The sequence below is a fragment of the Oncorhynchus mykiss genome, chromosome 8, assembly GCF_057628025.1.
Source record: "Oncorhynchus mykiss isolate SJ-2025 chromosome 8, ASM5762802v1, whole genome shotgun sequence".
In the NCBI taxonomy this organism is placed as follows: domain Eukaryota; kingdom Metazoa; phylum Chordata; class Actinopteri; order Salmoniformes; family Salmonidae; genus Oncorhynchus; species Oncorhynchus mykiss.
In genome coordinates this window covers 81,481,140-81,499,082 of record NC_143029.1, presented here as the reverse complement: position 1 = coordinate 81,499,082, position 17,943 = coordinate 81,481,140, and the positions used below count along the sequence as shown (strand labels likewise).

The following is a 17,943-nucleotide window of genomic DNA, read 5'->3' as shown; positions in this document are numbered from 1 at the left end:
TTTACCTAATGTGAGTGACTGGCTAGATTACATTTGCCCTAGGCTTTAGAAAACATGGCTGGGGTCAATTTGAATTGAAGTCAACCAATTCAGGAAGTTAACAGAAATTCCAATTCAATAATTACATTTTTTTAAATATATTTTGAACAATTTCTCATAAAATAACAAGCTATTTATTTACGTCAAATCACATCCTGAATTGAGTGTCTTCAATTTGAATTGACCCCAACCCTGGTAGAAAATATAGAATAGGACAAGCATGAAGCTAATCAGTAAATGTGGAGATTTGTGTGTATTCCTCTTGCTCGGTGTTCAAACACAAACCGACACACATTACATTAAAAGATGTGACAAAGTTTTAAATACATTTTTATTTATTTTTTGGAACCCAAAAGCCCTCATTGTGATAACACTGTGGCAACACAACACACACACACACACACACACAGCGACCATCTTCAGAGACAGAGCTCATAGACGAGCTCTGTGTCGGCATCCTAGTTAGCTTCATCAGCGCACACTTTATCACACACAGAGCCTGACAAACCAAGCTGCTCTTCGATTTCAATCACATAGCATTAAATCTAAGTTTCAGGACCAACTATTAGACACAGCTAAATACTTCTGTTTGATTCCGTTCTACACAGCGCATTAAAAAGGCCTTGTTCACGCTCTCTGGCCTTGTTCAGTTCTACTCTGATCCAATCTGACATAATCCTGTACATCTATGGTTGGTTGGTTGGTTATTTCTACTTTGGTATAAAATATTAATCTTCCCTAATCTTTCTATGAATCTTCTCATCAAATCCTTATTTTTCCAAAAGAACCCCACAGCATGGGCTTTTATATTAGAATGTTTGTTATATTAGAATGTTTCATATTAGAATCCCCTCTAGGGATTTTCAATTGAGTGGAGCGCAAACAAGACGTTGTTGGCAGATCTACTGTGATATATACCTAGGATAGACACCAAGCGCTATTAACTCCAAGGGCTCTATTCAATCCACATCGCGGAAGTTCAGCTTTACAGCGTGTTTGACATTTTTAAAAAGCAATGTTCCCCGCTTTAGCGCAGGCTGCATTCACGGTAAACGCTGCATATGTTGGATCATTTGGAAATGACCTTTACATTTCTGTTGCAGAATCTGTAACGCTTCAGCTTTCCAGATCGAATAGAGTTCCAAGTAAGTGTTGGGAGCAAATTGCAGTGGCCAAGCTACTTTTAAAGGCAAGCATCCGAAGGTTAATTATAGGTGGGTGTGTAAGTAATAATACTGGTTCCCCTTATAGCCTAAGAAAAGGCAGATCTTTGTGATTTCATAATAGACATGTGGCTATCTTATTACAATCTGGCATAATCTAAAAAACTAAACGAATAAACCATACAAAGCAGGAAAATAAACACTTAAGAAAGCAGCAATATTGTTAATATAATGATGTGTAACAGCAAAATAAAATAGATATAGTGTAGAGCTATTGCACAGCTACCCAGATATTCAACGTTTGCATACAGAGCAAATGTCTGACATGATTATCCACACACCAAAAGGTCAGCCAACAGAATACAGTGAAAAAGCAAGTGATTTACAGCGTGAAAATGGCCAAATGTACAGCAAGAACATACAACACAATTAAAAGCAGCATAGGAAGAAACACCTTTGGGTGCGACATCACCAATGGTGAAATCTAGAACATTGGTCCCACCAGTAGCCTGCCAAAGTTTGTAACACCTAAAAGGACACAGAACATTTAGCCAACAACACCATGGGAATGCAATGAAGGTCTTAACCGAGACAAAAAAGTCCAATGGAAATGTAACAATCACAATAGTATTCTCTGTTTTAGTTGTACATCTCTCACATGAGCACAATTTAAGTTTTTGGAATTCACAAAGCAATAGAAGCCTAGTGTGAAAGATTCACTTTTAGAAATCTTTGGTCCATTTATGACAAGATGTGCTCGTTATAAAGCACATTTATAATCTAACGGTTACCGTCTCTCTGGTTCAAATGGCTCTCAAAGAGCAGCCAATGAAATATCTCCATCATGATGTCATAAAGGATCTCATATACTGGGCTGATGATGACTTCCTATAGTCACACCGCTCCTACAGTATGTCATTCGCATGGGTAAGGCAAACAAGGACGTGAAGAGTTCAAAGTTCAAACTTTGGCAAGTATTGGTGATCCCATGTTCCACAAACAAATGTTTAGATTTTTCCTTTTAAAACTTCTTTCATGCATCAACACTGCATAAAAACTTCACTTTGTTTCAGTCAGTAGTATTCCTATATTCCTAAGTTAGTAGAAGATAGTTATTAGTATAATATTGCACCAACGGTCTTTTTCACTTATCAAGAGTGGTTAAATACTTTAGTTCCAGTGTCAGGCAAAAAACCAAAAAGCTGGTGCGCCATGATCATTCAATAAACAACGTAATTATTGCACATGCTCGTCTGAGGACTCCTAAAGAGGAGCTTGAATACGCGTGTTCGGCCTCGGCCCATTTCAGCCCCTAGCCCCTTCTTTCAGCCTTTACCCTGTCAGCGTTAGATCAGCCAGGACTGGATAGATAAAAGCAACACAGTGGAAGCTCAACTTAACTTATCGGAGGACTAGGTGAAGCCATCAACATATTGCTTTCACCTATCCAGTCTATTCAGATCTGTGAATACCGATGGAGTAGGAGCGAGGGGAAGTGGCTAGTGATTGAAATGGAACTGGGCCTTTGTTCTGCTATCCAGAACCCTTGGCTAATGGCAGACAGACCATCCACAGGCTTCATCCTCCACAGATAAATATAGCAAACAATTACCTAGAAGTGTTACACCTATACATTCCTCCACTGTGATTCCAGCAGATCTAGCTAGATTGTGGATGTTATTCAACTTTTTTGCATTGTACTTGCAAAGAAAGTCCTCATTGATGAAATGCCACGAGCATAAAGTTTGCATTTCTGTGGCAGTGAAAGTTGAATGTTTGTTTTGAAAGAAATTGATTGTTCATGTATGTCTGTGAACGTATGTGTGTGACGCGGGTACTGTCACAGAAATAGAATGAATAGAATGGGCGTCCCTATTGCCAGGGTTAGAGGTTCCAAGTCTATTATATTTATATGTGTACCCTACTGTATGTGTTTATATGTTTGAATACTATACGTTTCCTTTCTCAAGCCATGAGTTCACATGCATTGACACTTATCCCGTCCAAAAGCTGCCAGGCAGAAGAGCACAATCTACTATGCTCCATGTAGAAGCTTCCCTTAGCTACAGATCTAGGATCAGCCTACCTTCCCCAAATCCCATAACCTTTACCATTGGGGAAAAGGCAAATCTGACCTTAGCTCAATGTCTAGGGGCAGCTTCATCCTACTCCTTCTACAGCAGTCAAGGGCGCACATTACTGTAACCATCAGAGGCACGTTTCAAAACCACCTTCTTCTTCACGCTCACAACAAGGTAATCATCAGACTGGACCAACCGTCTCTGGAGCTCAAAGACTCCAACAGAAGAACAAGGGTGGAGGTGGGGGAAAGAGAACAGTCAAAAGGAGGGTGGAGGAATGACACTAAAGGAGTAAGAGTTCAGGTAAGGCCCAAGGTGTAGGAGGCAGGAGCATTGGGCACAAATTGCTGGCAGGAGAGAAGTGGAGGAGAGATAGGAGAGAAAGAAGCATGGAGTGATCTGAGGAGGGACGTTGGATGCTAGAGATGAGGCAACGAGGAGGAGGAGGGGTCGTGGCTGTTCTGGCGGTGACGTCAGAGTTCAGAGGTCGTGGTGTTAGGCTGGCTGGTTCCTATAACAGGTCATCACCTAAAACAGGCACTGGCTGCTGCGCTTCCTGGTTCCTGGATGCTGATTTGACGTTGCCGGGGCGTCGACCGGCTTCAAAAAACTCCAATCAGTAGGCCGTTCATTGCCGGGACTTCGGTCTTCAGCTAAAGGGAGAAGAGGGGAAGAAAGACTAGATTATTCACTGCTACACTCCTGTTACATACACAGATGGAGAGAAGATGCCACAGCCAAAAAGTTGATGAACATCTTTTAAAACATCACACCGCAATGAAGAGTAGAGTATGCAAAGTTGAGGTTTATCTGCAAATGATTCTGAAGATTTGTTGAGGTTAATGGAATATTCATGTTTCAAATTTGTTTTGCCTCGTTAGTATGAAACCAAACAATAGCTATTATGCTTGCAGATGAAGTGAAGCTGAAAATGGCTATCTAAAATGTGTTATGTAAAAGCCTCCCCTCAGTAAGTAGCTGACCTGTAAGTTTAAATTCCAGTAAGAGTCTTAAAAGCTTCAGCTTGCCCTGGCTTTCAGCCAATCGCGTGCAAGCACCCCCCCCCCCCCCCCCCCCACCCCTCTCCCCCTTCAGGTTTTCCATGATTTATATGAATTGGTTGCTATGACGCTTATGATAGTCCTTGATGATTATTATTCTGTTGTTTGATTGGATGGTAAAGCAGTGATGTCACACAGCATGACAGCCACAGCGTGCCAAACCCTTTACCAGCATAAGGAGAGGAAGAGGAGGAGCTTAGGGAAGAAATCCTCTGCTCGTTCTTCTGGAGGTACTCAGGGGAAAAGAGGAGGAGGACGAGAGGAAGGAGAGGAAGGAGGGAGGATGAAGGAACAGGTGGAACAGACAGGGTGGGTGCAAAACAGTGACAGTAGAGAGAGACTACAGTACTGACACTGAGACAATGAACAATACACATTAACACCATCTGATGTGTATACAGGATGTGTCAAGGAAAATGATCATCTCTTACCTCCAAGTTAGTCCTTGCTTTTTTCAGCACATCTCGAGTCCTTGATACTGCAATATAAAAGAAAAAAGAAAATCTAACTAGGACCCTTTGCTGTAACACCAATGTAACGCACGCACGCACACACACGCATGCACGCACACACACACACACACACACACACACACACACACACACACACACACTCACTCACGCTGGTTGACGATGAAGTGCTCCATGCTCTCCTTGGTGCGGCTGGTGCTCCTCAGTCTCTGGACGGTTCCCTGGAGAACCTCCTCCTGCTCCGAAATACGCCCCCTCAGAGACAGAATCTCCTCCTTCATACATTGCTCCTGCAGGGGTCACAGCAATCAATCAGTAGACTGATCAATCAACAATTAAAAACGTCAATAAACCAAACACCAGTTCATATGTCTGACTAGCTTAGAACCTGCATCATCAACAGAGAGCCTCAAAGCCACCACACGACTGACACATGATGTCACAAACCATCAAGTACATTCAATTACAAGATATTGGTAGTAAATCATGTATTCGGTACCTTGTTAAGGTTGTGGGTGGAGCGGTCGGTGCTGGGCAGGGCAGCCCTCCAGAACATCTTCAGCAGGGACACAGCCTCCTCCAGGATCTGTCTCAGGGTCTTGGTGTTAGACAACAGAGTCCTCACACAGCCATAGTCCAGGAGGACCTAGACAGAGACAGGCTCATAATATTCCCTGAAAGTAGCTGTAGCGACAGACTGTTCACATCGAGAAGGTGGCCAGCACATACACAAGATTTGGCTATGAGTTTCAGGATTAGGTCATCACTTAATCAGATGTTGGCACAAATAGATAATATAACTAGTTTCCCTGTGCCACCCACCCCATCACTACCCCCTTACCTGGTCCTGGCTGTCTACCAGCATTGATTGGCTGAGGCAGGCCTGAAGGGCTGTTTCCATTCTCTGGACCAGACTCCTCCCCTCCAGGACCTGCTGCTGCAGGGCGCTGTAATCGTCCACGTGCCCGATGGCGTGGCGTCCATTCCGGTTAGAGAACGAGCCGTCCGGGGCATCCCCCTGCAGCTCTGAGTGGGGGTCCAGATCTAACGGATGTCATCATTTTATGAAGAGATAATTGGGGATGTTATTAGTTAGTTATTTTTATTTTATAAGAGTGATTCACTTCCTTAAAAGCATCCTTCCTGGACTATTTGTGTAGACTTGTGTAAACTCCTTCAGATGTGTGAATCAGATATGTAAAACTGTAATTTCTCCATTTGTCACACATCATACAAAGAAGGAACAGGATGCAGTGCCGTTAGAACTAGAGTCACACCGTTGGCAGTGAGCGGGGTCTCCACCAGATCTGTGTAGGGGACGTGGTATGGAGAACCACAGTTAAACAACCCAATGTCTCTGACCGGGGGAGACGGCGCTGGGTCTGCAGAACACACACAGAGACAGACAGGGATGCTTGGTCACCACACACACACACACACACAACCCTGAGCATTCAACTACATTTAATGAATGATAATGCTTCAAATCAAACATTTCACTCATTAATCTGTTGTTAATGGTTCATTAAACACGTCAATCAGTTAGTTCAATGGGATTTACATGAGACAGACTTTCTGGACTCTTCTGTCCCATTCATTGTGTTGAAGAGTGCTTCTACACCTGCATTGCTTGCTGTTTGGGGTTTTAGGCTGGGTTTCTGTACAGCACTTTGAGATATCAGCTGATGTACGAAGGGCTATATAAATACATTTGATTTGATTCGATTTGATTTGAAGAGTGGGCCAATATCAAGCGTAAGCTGGCATTGAGTGTTAGTGCCTATCAAGCTGATATCAAAATGTATTTCCATACTAACCTCAAACCACATCATCACACCACACAACACCCTTACCATGTAGTAGCTGCCGTCTGTAGAGGCTGTCCCTCTGGGGGCTGTCTGTAAGGGCACTGAGAGACGGGGTACGAGGGGGCTCCATCCCCCCAATGCTCCCCAGCCCTCCGTGGACGCCCCCACCCAGCTTCTGCTCCAGATGTTTGTGGAGCTCCAGCTGTTTCAGGACACTGTTCTCCTGGACACTGCTCTGGAGCTGGGCTCTGAGGCTCCTCACCTCCCCTAGCAGCTCCCCCAGCTCCCCGGGCAGGGGCAGGGCAGGGACCCTACCGTACTGGCCCTCACACAGAAACTCTGTCAATCCCAATAATAGTGTTAGTCAATATAACAGAATGAATGTCATTGGCCCACGGCAAGTATCAATATAACAGAATGAATGTCATTGACCCACAGCAAGTATCAATATAAATGACCTAAACGACTTCTGAGCGTCATTTTGAATTATATATGTGAAAGTCCCAGTTATATGCACGTATCTCAAGATAGGATATATATACACGTTTTAATTCTCCACTGGTGAACTCCTGAATTACAGTTCTCTCTATGCAACCAATAACCTGTAGATAAAGTGGGAAGGCGGACCTGGGTTGCCCTTGGCGTTGACACACACTCTGTGGTAGACCTGCAGCTCACTCTGCAGAGAGTGGAGCAGCTCCTTGCTCTCACACAACTGCTGCTGCAGCAGGGACACCTCATGCTGGAGCCTGGAGAGTAGAGAGAGGTTCATGGGTTAATACACACACATCATCAGCCACATGCACACACCGTCAGCCACGCACGCACACACTGTCAGCCACACACTGTATGTGTGTGCATGGCTGACGGTGTGTGTGTGTGCTGCTGACGGTATGTGTGTGTGTGTGCTGCTGACGGTATGTGTGTGTGTGTGCTGCTGACGGTATGTGTGTGTGTGTGCTGCTGACGGTATGTGTGTGTGTGTGCTGCTGACGGTATGTGTGTGTGCGGCTGACGGTATGTGTGTGTAAGCCACACACACGCATACCGTCAGCCGCACACACACACATACCGTCAGCAGCACACACACACACACATACCGTCAGCAGCACACACACACACATACTGTCAGCCGCACACACACACACACACACACACACACACACACACACACACACACACACACACACACACACACACACACACACACACACACACACACACACACCACACACACACACACACACACCTATTGTTCTTGTCATGGCTGTTCTGCCTCTCCTGTCTGAGTGTGTGAATTTGCTGTCCCTGCTCCTGGCTGTGTGTCTGCAGCCGGCGTAGCTCCTCCTTCCACTGTTCCGCCTCCAGCTCCGCCTGCTTCAGACGGGCACGCCCCGTCACCGCCACCTCACGCAGCTGCTCCGCCTCCTCACACGTTTCTGAGGGGGAACCACACATGACGGGAAGGCAGAGTAAGACGCTACATCAGATCCTTTTTAACAACATCAAATGTTTTAGAATAGTCCATGCCTTACAGAGGGCTTGCAGTTGACTTAGACCGGCCATATTGGAAGACCACAGGTTTAATTATTTGACAACAGCAGCCGAGTGGCTACCCCAAACTGCATGATAATAGTTGATTCATCATCCCATTCATCTGTGCAGTATTTGGCTGCTCTAACAAGGTTAGGAAAGACAAGGGGAAAAAAATACAGATTTCCCGCAATCATGAAACCCCATTGGTGACACCAATGAGATAAGACGAAAGAACGGTCAGAAAAGCAAAGAAACATTTTTGCCCGTCAAGACCTGAACCCAGACAGCTTTCAATACATGGTTTGCTACAATCTTTTAATCACTGGTAAATCAAATCTGATCGATTTTGAGTTTAGTTTCGCTGCTATGCTAACCAAGTGATAGCAACTGCACTAAGTTAGCCAAAATTAGCTAGCTAGCGCAATAGCTTGTTGTCTAGCTATTAGCATGTGTCACATGAGTTTCATGTTTTGGTGAGGCAATTCTTTCACCATAAAAATGCACCTTTATAACAGAAGATGATGGGTGGGGGTGTGTGTATATTTGTCAATAGTTCATTAGAACGTGCGTTGAAGATGTCGTTCCTATAGCAACGATTAAAACATTCCCAAACCAGAAACTGTGGATTGATGGCAGCATTCGCGTGAAACTGAAAGCGCGAACCACTGCTTTTAATCAGGGCAAGGTGACTGGAAACATGACTACAAACAGTATAACTATGTGTAACTATTCCCTCCGCAAGGCAATCAAACAAGCTAAGCGTCAGTATAGAGACAAAGTAGAATCTCAATTCAACGGCTCAGACACAAGAGGTATGTGGCAGGGTCTACAGTCAATCACGGATTACAAAAAGAAAACCAGCCCCGTCACGGACCAGGATGTCTTGCTCCCAGGCAGACTAAATAACTTTGCGGGCCGTGTCATGACACGGCCCGCAACCAAAACATGCGGACTCTCCTTCACTGCAGCCGACGTGAGGAAAACATTTAAACGTGTCAATCCTCGCAAGGCTGCAGGCCCAGACGGCATCCCCAGCTGCGCCCTCAGAGCATGCGCAGACCAGCTGGCTGGTGTGTTTACGGACATATTCAATCAATCCCTATCCCAGTCTGTTGTTCCCACATGCTTCAAGAGGGCCACCATTGTTCCTGTTCCCAAGAAAGCTAAGGTAACTGAGCTAAACGACTACCGCCCCGTAGCACTCACTTCCGTCATCATGAAGAGCTTTGAGAGACTAGTCAAGGACCATATCACCTCCACCCTACCTGACACCCTAGACCCACTCCAATTTGCTTACCGCCCAAATAGGTCCACAGACGATGCAATCTCAACCACACTGCACACTGCCCTAACCCATCTTGACAAGAGGAATACCTATGTGAGAATGCTGTTCATCGACTACAGCTCGGCATTTAACACCATAGTGCCCTCCAAGCTCGTCATCAAGCTCGAGACCCTGGGTCTCGACCCCGCCCTGTGCAACTGGGTACTGGACTTCCTGACGGGCCGCCCCCAGGTGGTGAGGGTAGGCAACAACATCTCCACCCCGCTGATCCTCAACACTGGGGCCCCACAAGGGTGTATTCTGAGCCCTCTCCTGTACTCCCTGTTCACCCACGACTGCGTGGCCACGCACGCCTCCAACTCAATCATCAAGTTTGCGGACGACACAACAGTGGTAGGCTTGATTACCAACAACGACGAGACGGCCTACAGGGAGGAGGTGAGGGCCCTCGGAGTGTGGTGTCAGGAAAATAACCTCACACTCAACGTCAACAAAACTAAGGAGATGATTGTGGACTTCAGGAAACAGCAGAGGGAACACCCCCTATCCACATCGATGGAACAGCAGTGGAGAGGGTAGTAAGTTTTAAGTTCCTCGGCGTACACATCACAGACAAACTGAATTGGTCCACCCACACAGACAGCATCGTGAAGAAGGCTGAAGCCTCAGAAGGCTGAAGCCTCAGAAGGCTGAAGAAATTTGGCTTGTCACCAAAAGCACTCACAAACTTCTACAGATGCACAATCGAGAGCATCCTGTCGGGCTGTATCACCACCTGGTACGTCAACTGCTCCGCCCACAACCGTAAGGCTCTCCAGAGGGTAGTGAGATCTGCACAACGCATCACCGGGGGCAAACTACCTGCCCTCCAGGACACCTACACCACCCGATGTCACAGGAAGGCCATAAAGATCAGCCACTGCCTGTTCACCCCGCTATCATCCAGAAGGCGAGGTCAGTACAGGTGCATCAAAGCTGGGACCGAGAGCTTGAAAAACAGCTTCTATCTCAAGGCCATCAGACTGTTAAACAGCCAGCACTAACATTGAGTGGCTGCTGCCAACACACTGACTCAACTCCATCCACTTTAATAATGGGAATTGATGGGAAATGATGTAAAATAAATCACTAGCCACTTTAAACAATGCTACCTAATATAATGTTTACATACCCTACATTATTCATCTCATATGTATACGTATATACTGTACTCTATATCATCTACTGCATCTTTATGTAATACATGTATCACTAGCCACTTTAACTATGCCACTTTGTTTACATACTCATCTCATATGTATATACTGCACTCAATACCATCTACTGTATCTTGCCTATGCCGCTCTGTACCATCACTCATTCATATATCTTTATGTACATATTCTTTATCCCCTTACACTTGTGTCTATAAGGTAGTAGTTTTGGAATTGTTAGCTAGATTACTTGTTGGTTATTACTGCATTGTCGGAACTAGAAGCACAAGCATTTCGCTACACTCGCATTAACATCTGCTAACCATGTGTATGTGACAAATAAAATTTGATTTGATTTGATTTGATAACAGCTGGTGCACGATATTAATAATATTAATATTATACTGATCCTTAACACTGTGGCCCCTCAGGGGTGTGTACTTAGCCTCCTCATGTACTCCCTGTTCACACGACTGCATGGCCAAACACGACTCCAACACCATCATTAAGTTGGCTGACAACAAAACAGTGGTAGGCCTGATCACTGACAACGATGAGACAGCCTATAGGGAGGTCAGAGAACTGACAGTGTGGTGCCAGCACAACAACCTCTCCCTCAATGTGAGCAAGACAAAGGAGCTGATCATGGACTACAGGAAAAGGACAACAAGAAAAGGACTATAGGAAAAGGACTACAGGAAAATACGGGGCTGATGTACCGGAGCGCCAAGTCTAGGACCAAAAGACTCCTTAACAGCTTCTACCCCCAAGTCATAAGACTGCTGAACAATTAATCAAATGGCCACTGGACTATTACATTGACCCCCCCCCCCCCCTCCTCCATTTGTTTTGTACACTGCTGCTACTCACTGTTTATTATCTATGCATAGTCACTTCACCCCTACCTACATGTACAAATTACCTCTAACCTGTACTCCTGCACACTGACTCGGTACCGGTACCTCCTGTATATAACCTCCACACTGACTCGGTACCGGTACCCCCTGTATATAACCTCCACACTGACTCAGTACCGGTACCCCCTGTATATAACCTCCACACTGACTCGGTACCGGTACCCCCTGTATATAACCTCCACACTGACTCGGTACCGGTACCCCCTGTATATAACCTCCACACTGACTCGGTACCGGTACCCCCTGTATATAACCTCCACACTGACTCTGTACCGGTACCCCCTGTATATAACCTCCACACTGACTCGGTACCGGTACCCCCTGTATATAACCTCCACACTGACTCAGTACCGGTACCCCCTGTATATAACCTCCACACTGACTCGGTACCGGTACCCCCTGTATATAACCTCCACACTGACTCAGTACCGGTACCCCCTGTATATAACCTCCACACTGACTCGGTACCGGTACCCCCTGTATATAACCTCCACACTGACTCAGTACCGGTACCCCCTGTATATAACCTCCACACTGACTCGGTACCGGTACCCCCTGTATATAACCTCCACACTGACTCAGTACCGGTACCCCCTGTATATAACCTCCACACTGACTCGGTACCGGTACCCCCTGTATATAACCTCCACACTGACTCAGTACCGGTACCCCCTGTATATAACCTCCACACTGACTCGGTACCGGTACCCCCTGTATATAACCTCCACACTGACTCAGTACCGGTACCCCCTGTATATAACCTCCACACTGACTCTGTACCGGTACCCCCTGTATATAACCTCCACACTGACTCAGTACCGGTACCCCCTGTATATAAGCTCCACACTGACTCGGTACCGGTACCCCCTGTATATAACCTCCACACTGACTCAGTACCGGTACCCCCTGTATATAACCTCCACACTGACTCGGTACCGGTACCCCCTGTATATAACCTCCACATTGACTCAGTACCGGTACACCCTGTATATAGCCTCCACATTGACAATGTACCGGTAGCCCCTGTATATAACCTCCACATTGACTCAGTACCGGTACCCCCTGTATATAACCTCCACACTGACTCAGTACCGGTACCCCCTGTATATAACCTCCACACTGACTCAGTACCGGTACCCCTGTGTATAACCTCGTTATTGTTATGTTATTGTGTTACTTTTTATTATTTTTTACTTTAGTTTATATGGTAAATATTTTCTTCACTCTTCTTGAGCTGCACTATTGGTTAAGGGCTTGTAAGTAAGCATTTCACTGTAAGGTCTACACCGGTTGTATTCCGCGCATGTGACAAATAAAGTTTGATTTGATATGCATGCAATCTGTTCATCGCATTTGCAGACTAATGTAAGCCCTGCTATTCCTAATGTGATGAGTAGATTGGATAGTGGTAATTTAGGCTATTAATAATCGCGTAGTGGCATAGGATATATCAAAGATGTTTCTCTCCTTTGCACAGGAAAAATGTGGCCTTTTTTTCCTGAATAGAAAGTGACAATCAAATAAAACTAATTGGAGCGCTTGTGACTGAACAAAAAGGTCCTGTTCATTTGAGAATTACAACAGAGACACTAAGACAAATTAGAGACAGATTCCCCTCTTTATTGCAGGATTGTGATTAATCAACATAGTTCATTTTGAATAATAGTTAACAATTAAATCAAGTTTATCAGTTAACTATTTCAACACTATTTCATATAATTACAAAGTAAACTAACATATATGTAAAGGTTAGACAGTGTAGTGATAAGTAGGCTATTACTACTAAAGCATAATTTAAGTAGAACAAAAAAAAATACAAGAGGTGGCCAACCTCCTTCCACTGATCACTGATCTACTGGAGGAGCAGACTTACAGTGCCTTGCGAAAGTATTCGGCCCCCTTGAACTTTGTGACCTTTTGCCACATTTCAGGCTTCAAACATAAAGATATAAAACTGTATTTTTTTGTGAAGAATCAACAACAAGTGGGACACAATCATGAAGTGGAACGACATTTATTGGATATTTCAAACTTTTTTAACAAATCAAAAACGGAAAAATTGGGCGTGCAAAATTATTCAGCCCCTTTACTTTCAGTGCAGCAAACTCTCTCCAGAAGTTAAGTGAGGATCTCTGAATGATCCAATGTTGACCTAAATGACTAATGATGATAAATACAATCCACCTGTGTGTAATCAAGTCTCCGTATAAATGCACCTGCACTGTGATAGTCTCAGAGGTCCATCAAAAGCGCAGAGAGCGTCATGAAGAACAAGGAACAAGCCGGATTTGGATACAAAAAGATTTCCCAAGCTTTAAACATCCCAAGGAGCACTGTGCAAGCAATAATATTGAAATGGAAGGAGTATCAGACCACTGCAAATCTACCAAGACCTGGCCGTCCCTCTAAACTTTCAGCTCATACAAGGAGAAGACTGATCAGAGATTCAGCCAAGAGGCCCATGATCACTCTGGATGAACTGCAGAGATCTACAGCTGAGGTGGGAGACTCTGTCCATAGGACAACAATCAGTCAGTCGTATATTGCACAAATCTGGCCTTTATGGAAGAGTGGCAAGAAGAAAGCCATTTGTTAAAGATATCCATAAAAAGTGTTGTTTAAAGTTTGCCACATGCCACCTGGGAGACACACCAAACATGTGGAAGAAGGTGCTCTGGTAAGATGAAACCAAAATTGAACTTTTTGGCAACAATGCAAAACGTTATGTTTGGCGTAAAAGCAACACACCATCCCCACTGTCAAACATGGTGGTGGCAGCATCATGGTTTGGGCCTGCTTTTCTTCAGCAGGGACAGGGAAGATGGTTAAAATTGATGGGAAGATGGATGGAGCCAAATACAGGACCATTCTGGAAGAAAACCTGATGGAGTCTGCAAAAGACCTGAGACTGGGACGGAGATTTGTCTTCCAACAAGACAATGATCCAAAACATAAAGCAAAATCTACAATGGAATGGTTCAAAATTAAACATATCCAGGTGTTAGAATGGCCAAGTCAAAGTCCAGACCTGAATCCAATCGAGAATCTGTGGAAAGAACTGAAAACTGCTGTTCACAAATGCTCTCCATCCAACCTCACTGAGCTCGAGCTGTTTTGCAAGGAGGAATGGGAAAAAAATTCAGTCTCTCAATGTGCAAAACTGATAGAGACATACCCCAAGCGACTTACAGCTGTAATCGCAGCAAAAGGAGGCGCTACAAAGTAGTAACTTAAGGGGGCTGAATAATTTTGCACGCCCAATTTTTCAGTTTTTGATTTGTTAAAAAAGTTTGAAATATCCAATAAATGTCGTTCCACTTCATGATTGTGTCCCACTTGTTGTTGATTCTTCACAAAAAAATACAGTTTTATATCTTTATGTTTGAAGCCTGAAATGTGGCAAAAGGTCGCAAAGTTCAAGGGGGCCGAATACTTTCGCAAGGCACTGTACGTTCCTGCCCAGTAATAGCTTACCTGATAATTAACTAATTAGGTTTGATACATTGAATCAGGTGTGTTCGTGCTGGGCTGCAACAGAAGCCTTCACACCCAGCAGGGTTGGTCTGCTCCAGCTGTAATAGGTTTATACATTGTGTGTGACTTTTAAACTGTATTTCTGTTCACAAAATGTGCCAACATAGGTACACAGATAATCCTTGGTATACAAGGATGCACCCTTTTTCTCTTGGGACAATCATTGTGACCTTTTCATCTGTAGACAGTGTTTCATGGCACTCTATCTGAGGACAGAAAACATCACAAAGAAACAGGTTGCATTATACTAAAATTAGACAGCCCTGAATATTGTGTTGCTATCTCTCTCTGTCCTCAGTTTGTCTCACTAGGGACTGGAACTGGATAATATTTTCATAATGTCTTCCCACAAAGGTACCTGGCCTATCTAGAGTAGCCTACTCTCCCTTCTCTGACAGCCGGAACTGCTAGCTAATCCCTTCTCCCTTTTCCATCGTTGTTAGCTAGCTACCTACCTACTGTAGCTACACATGGATTTAGTTACAATAATAAATACATGAAGATAGCTAGCTAACTATCTAATATGAAGTTAGCAAGCTGGTGATATTTAATTCCCTTAGCTAGCTATACAGTATGTAAAGTAAGCTAACTATGGTAGCAAACATTACGTTAGCAGCTCATTTGAGTTAGCCTGCACACTAAGTTTCTGTAGCAAGCTAGCTAATAATTGATAATTTTCAAAATATATTTACTTACTTGAATAGGTTCTCCCTCGCCCTCGTCTTCTGGGTGCTTAGAGAAAATAAATAATGGGCAATCTTCCCGAAGTTTCCGGTGGTAGCAGAATGCAGCCAGCCATGTGGTCGATAGGAGGCATCCCACATACTAACTTTGGTCCTCCAACATGGTGCAAGGTGGGGTTGCTAGGTGATTTGTGACGCAACTGCAAGCCCTCTGTAGACAAAATATGAATCATTTGGTTTAATGTTGACAGTAGGGTGGACTGGTGAGGTACAGTACCTGAGCTGGCCTGCAGGCGTGCCTGGAGAGCCAGGTTCTCCTCTTTCAGGACTCTGATCTCATTGGACAGCTGGCAGACAGAGTCCAGGCTCTGGATGTAGATGTTGGTGGGAGCTGCGCCGTCACGGCCGGTGGTGGAAAGGCGTTCCTCCAGCTGCTGTCTGAGCCTCTCATTGGTCCTGATGGACTCCTCCAGGTGCTGACGCAGACACTGCACCTCCCTCAGGTGCTCCTTGATCACGTCCACACCTTGGGGAACACGGGACAGAACATTGGTCAAGTTTATGTTAGCACTGCTGTGTATTTGCAGGTTATATATGAAAAATAGTTGAAAAATGATTGATGTTGGTATTGAGTCTAGATAGTGCAAACCATGCTAGCGATGAAAAAAGGTGGAGGGACTTACGAGAGCCCTTTATTGTAATAGAAGGCTCTGGATCTTACCAGTAAAGCTGTTTCCTGAATAGTATCCTGATGACCCAACCCTGATTGGCTGAGCCATGTTCTCCATATCCCACAATGCACCACTCTCCACCAGATCTCCGTCTGCCTTCAGGGCGGGGCCTGCGGGTCGGCCGCCTAGCTGGTGTGGGTAAAAGGCATGGTGGGTAATCTGTCTGTAAGTGGAATGGTCAGGCTGGTGATGAGCGGTTGGTGGGGCGGTCGTCCGGGCCTTGGCGTGAGGAACCACAAAGCCTGTAACAGAACAGAGAAGTAGTCTGTATTAAGGAGCCACACTCAGGTGATGTAAAAGAGAAAGCATTCTTGTTAAAGGGTATTACAGCATATCTGGACCAGAAGCAGGTGCTGTATCATTAAACTATCTGGACCAAATGCAGGTGCTGTATCATCGAACACAAGGATTTCTCAACCCCAACATTGATACTAGTCTAAGATCTCTCAACCCCAACATTGATACTAGTCTAGGATCTCTCAACCCCAACATTGATTCTAGTCTCGGATCTCTCAACCCCAACATTGATACTAGTCTAGGATCTCTCAACCCCAACATTGATTCTAGTCTAGGATCTCTCAACCCCAACATTGATTCTAGTCTAGGATCTCTCAACCCCAACATTGATACTAGTCTAGGATCTCTCAACTACAACATTGATACTAGTCTAGGATCTCTCAACCCCGACATTGATACTAGTCTAGGATCTTTCAACCCCAACATTGATACTAGTCTAGGATCTCTCAACCCCGACATTGATACTAGTCTAGGATCTCTCAACCCCAACATTGTCTCTAGTCTAGGATCTCTCAACCCCAACATTGATACTAGTCTAGGATCTCTCAACCCCAACATTGTCACATCCACACCAAGTCATTACAATTTATACTGTCCCATCCTGATCCACTGCAGGCATGCTATATTAGCCCTAACTTCATCCACTCCTCTATCTAGCCAATGTTGTCCCTGTCAGTGTCAAAACAATACATGCTGCAGATCACCGATTCTATTACATTATGTTACTCAATCCACCAAGATTGTCCCTCATAAACTACGAACACCACACCCTTGCATGCTGACCCTAACTCTGCTCACTCTTATTCATAGTCATCTGTCTGTGCAGGGTATCCAGCTGCTGTTGCACCGCTTCCATAGGGAAGGTCCTGGTCGCGGGGTCAAAGGTCATATGTTGACCCCAGAGGTCATGTCTAGGGTAAAGCCTGGGGAGGGACTGGGAGGTGGGTAGGGAGCAGGACACAGGACCAGTCTGACTGGCTGACTCCACGGGAGTGGAGTATAGCATGTTGGGACAGCTGCTGGAGGACTTAAGAGAGGATGGAGGGAGGGAGGGGTGGACGTCTGAAAAAAGAGTGGAGAAAAGGGTGATAGGAGGTTGGAAAAAGGATGGAGGGAGAGACAGGTGTAAGGTATGTGTTTATGAA

The 17,943-nt window shown here is 44.9% G+C and overlaps 1 protein-coding gene across 25 annotated transcripts in view; it reads right to left on the bottom strand.

The window, feature by feature from the left end:
• Positions 1–356: 356 nt before the first annotated feature.
• The window catches only part of LOC110530721 (myomegalin), a 122,880-nt gene continuing 105,293 nt past the window's right edge, over positions 357–17,943 (bottom strand). For 13 of the 25 annotated variants that reach the window (XM_090182770.1, XM_090182771.1, XM_036986403.2 and 10 more), the window contains 13 exons: positions 17,597–17,860; positions 16,492–16,743; positions 16,048–16,296; positions 7,872–8,061; positions 7,250–7,371; positions 6,668–6,961; positions 6,092–6,196; positions 5,656–5,858; positions 5,314–5,460; positions 4,966–5,104; positions 4,776–4,822; positions 4,514–4,568; positions 357–3,936 (listed from right to left, as the gene is read on the bottom strand). In XM_090182770.1, the coding sequence (XP_090038896.1) occupies positions 3,812–3,936; positions 4,514–4,568; positions 4,776–4,822; positions 4,966–5,104; positions 5,314–5,460; positions 5,656–5,858; positions 6,092–6,196; positions 6,668–6,961; positions 7,250–7,371; positions 7,872–8,061; positions 16,048–16,296; positions 16,492–16,743; positions 17,597–17,860 (2,192 nt within the window). In that variant the 3' untranslated portion in view covers positions 357–3,811. The remainder of the gene's footprint in view (positions 3,937–4,513; positions 4,569–4,775; positions 4,823–4,965; positions 5,105–5,313; positions 5,461–5,655; positions 5,859–6,091; positions 6,197–6,667; positions 6,962–7,249; positions 7,372–7,871; positions 8,062–16,047; positions 16,297–16,491; positions 16,744–17,596; positions 17,861–17,943) is intronic. The other 12 variants (XM_090182767.1, XM_090182768.1, XM_090182775.1 and 9 more) reach the window with 5 other exon arrangements.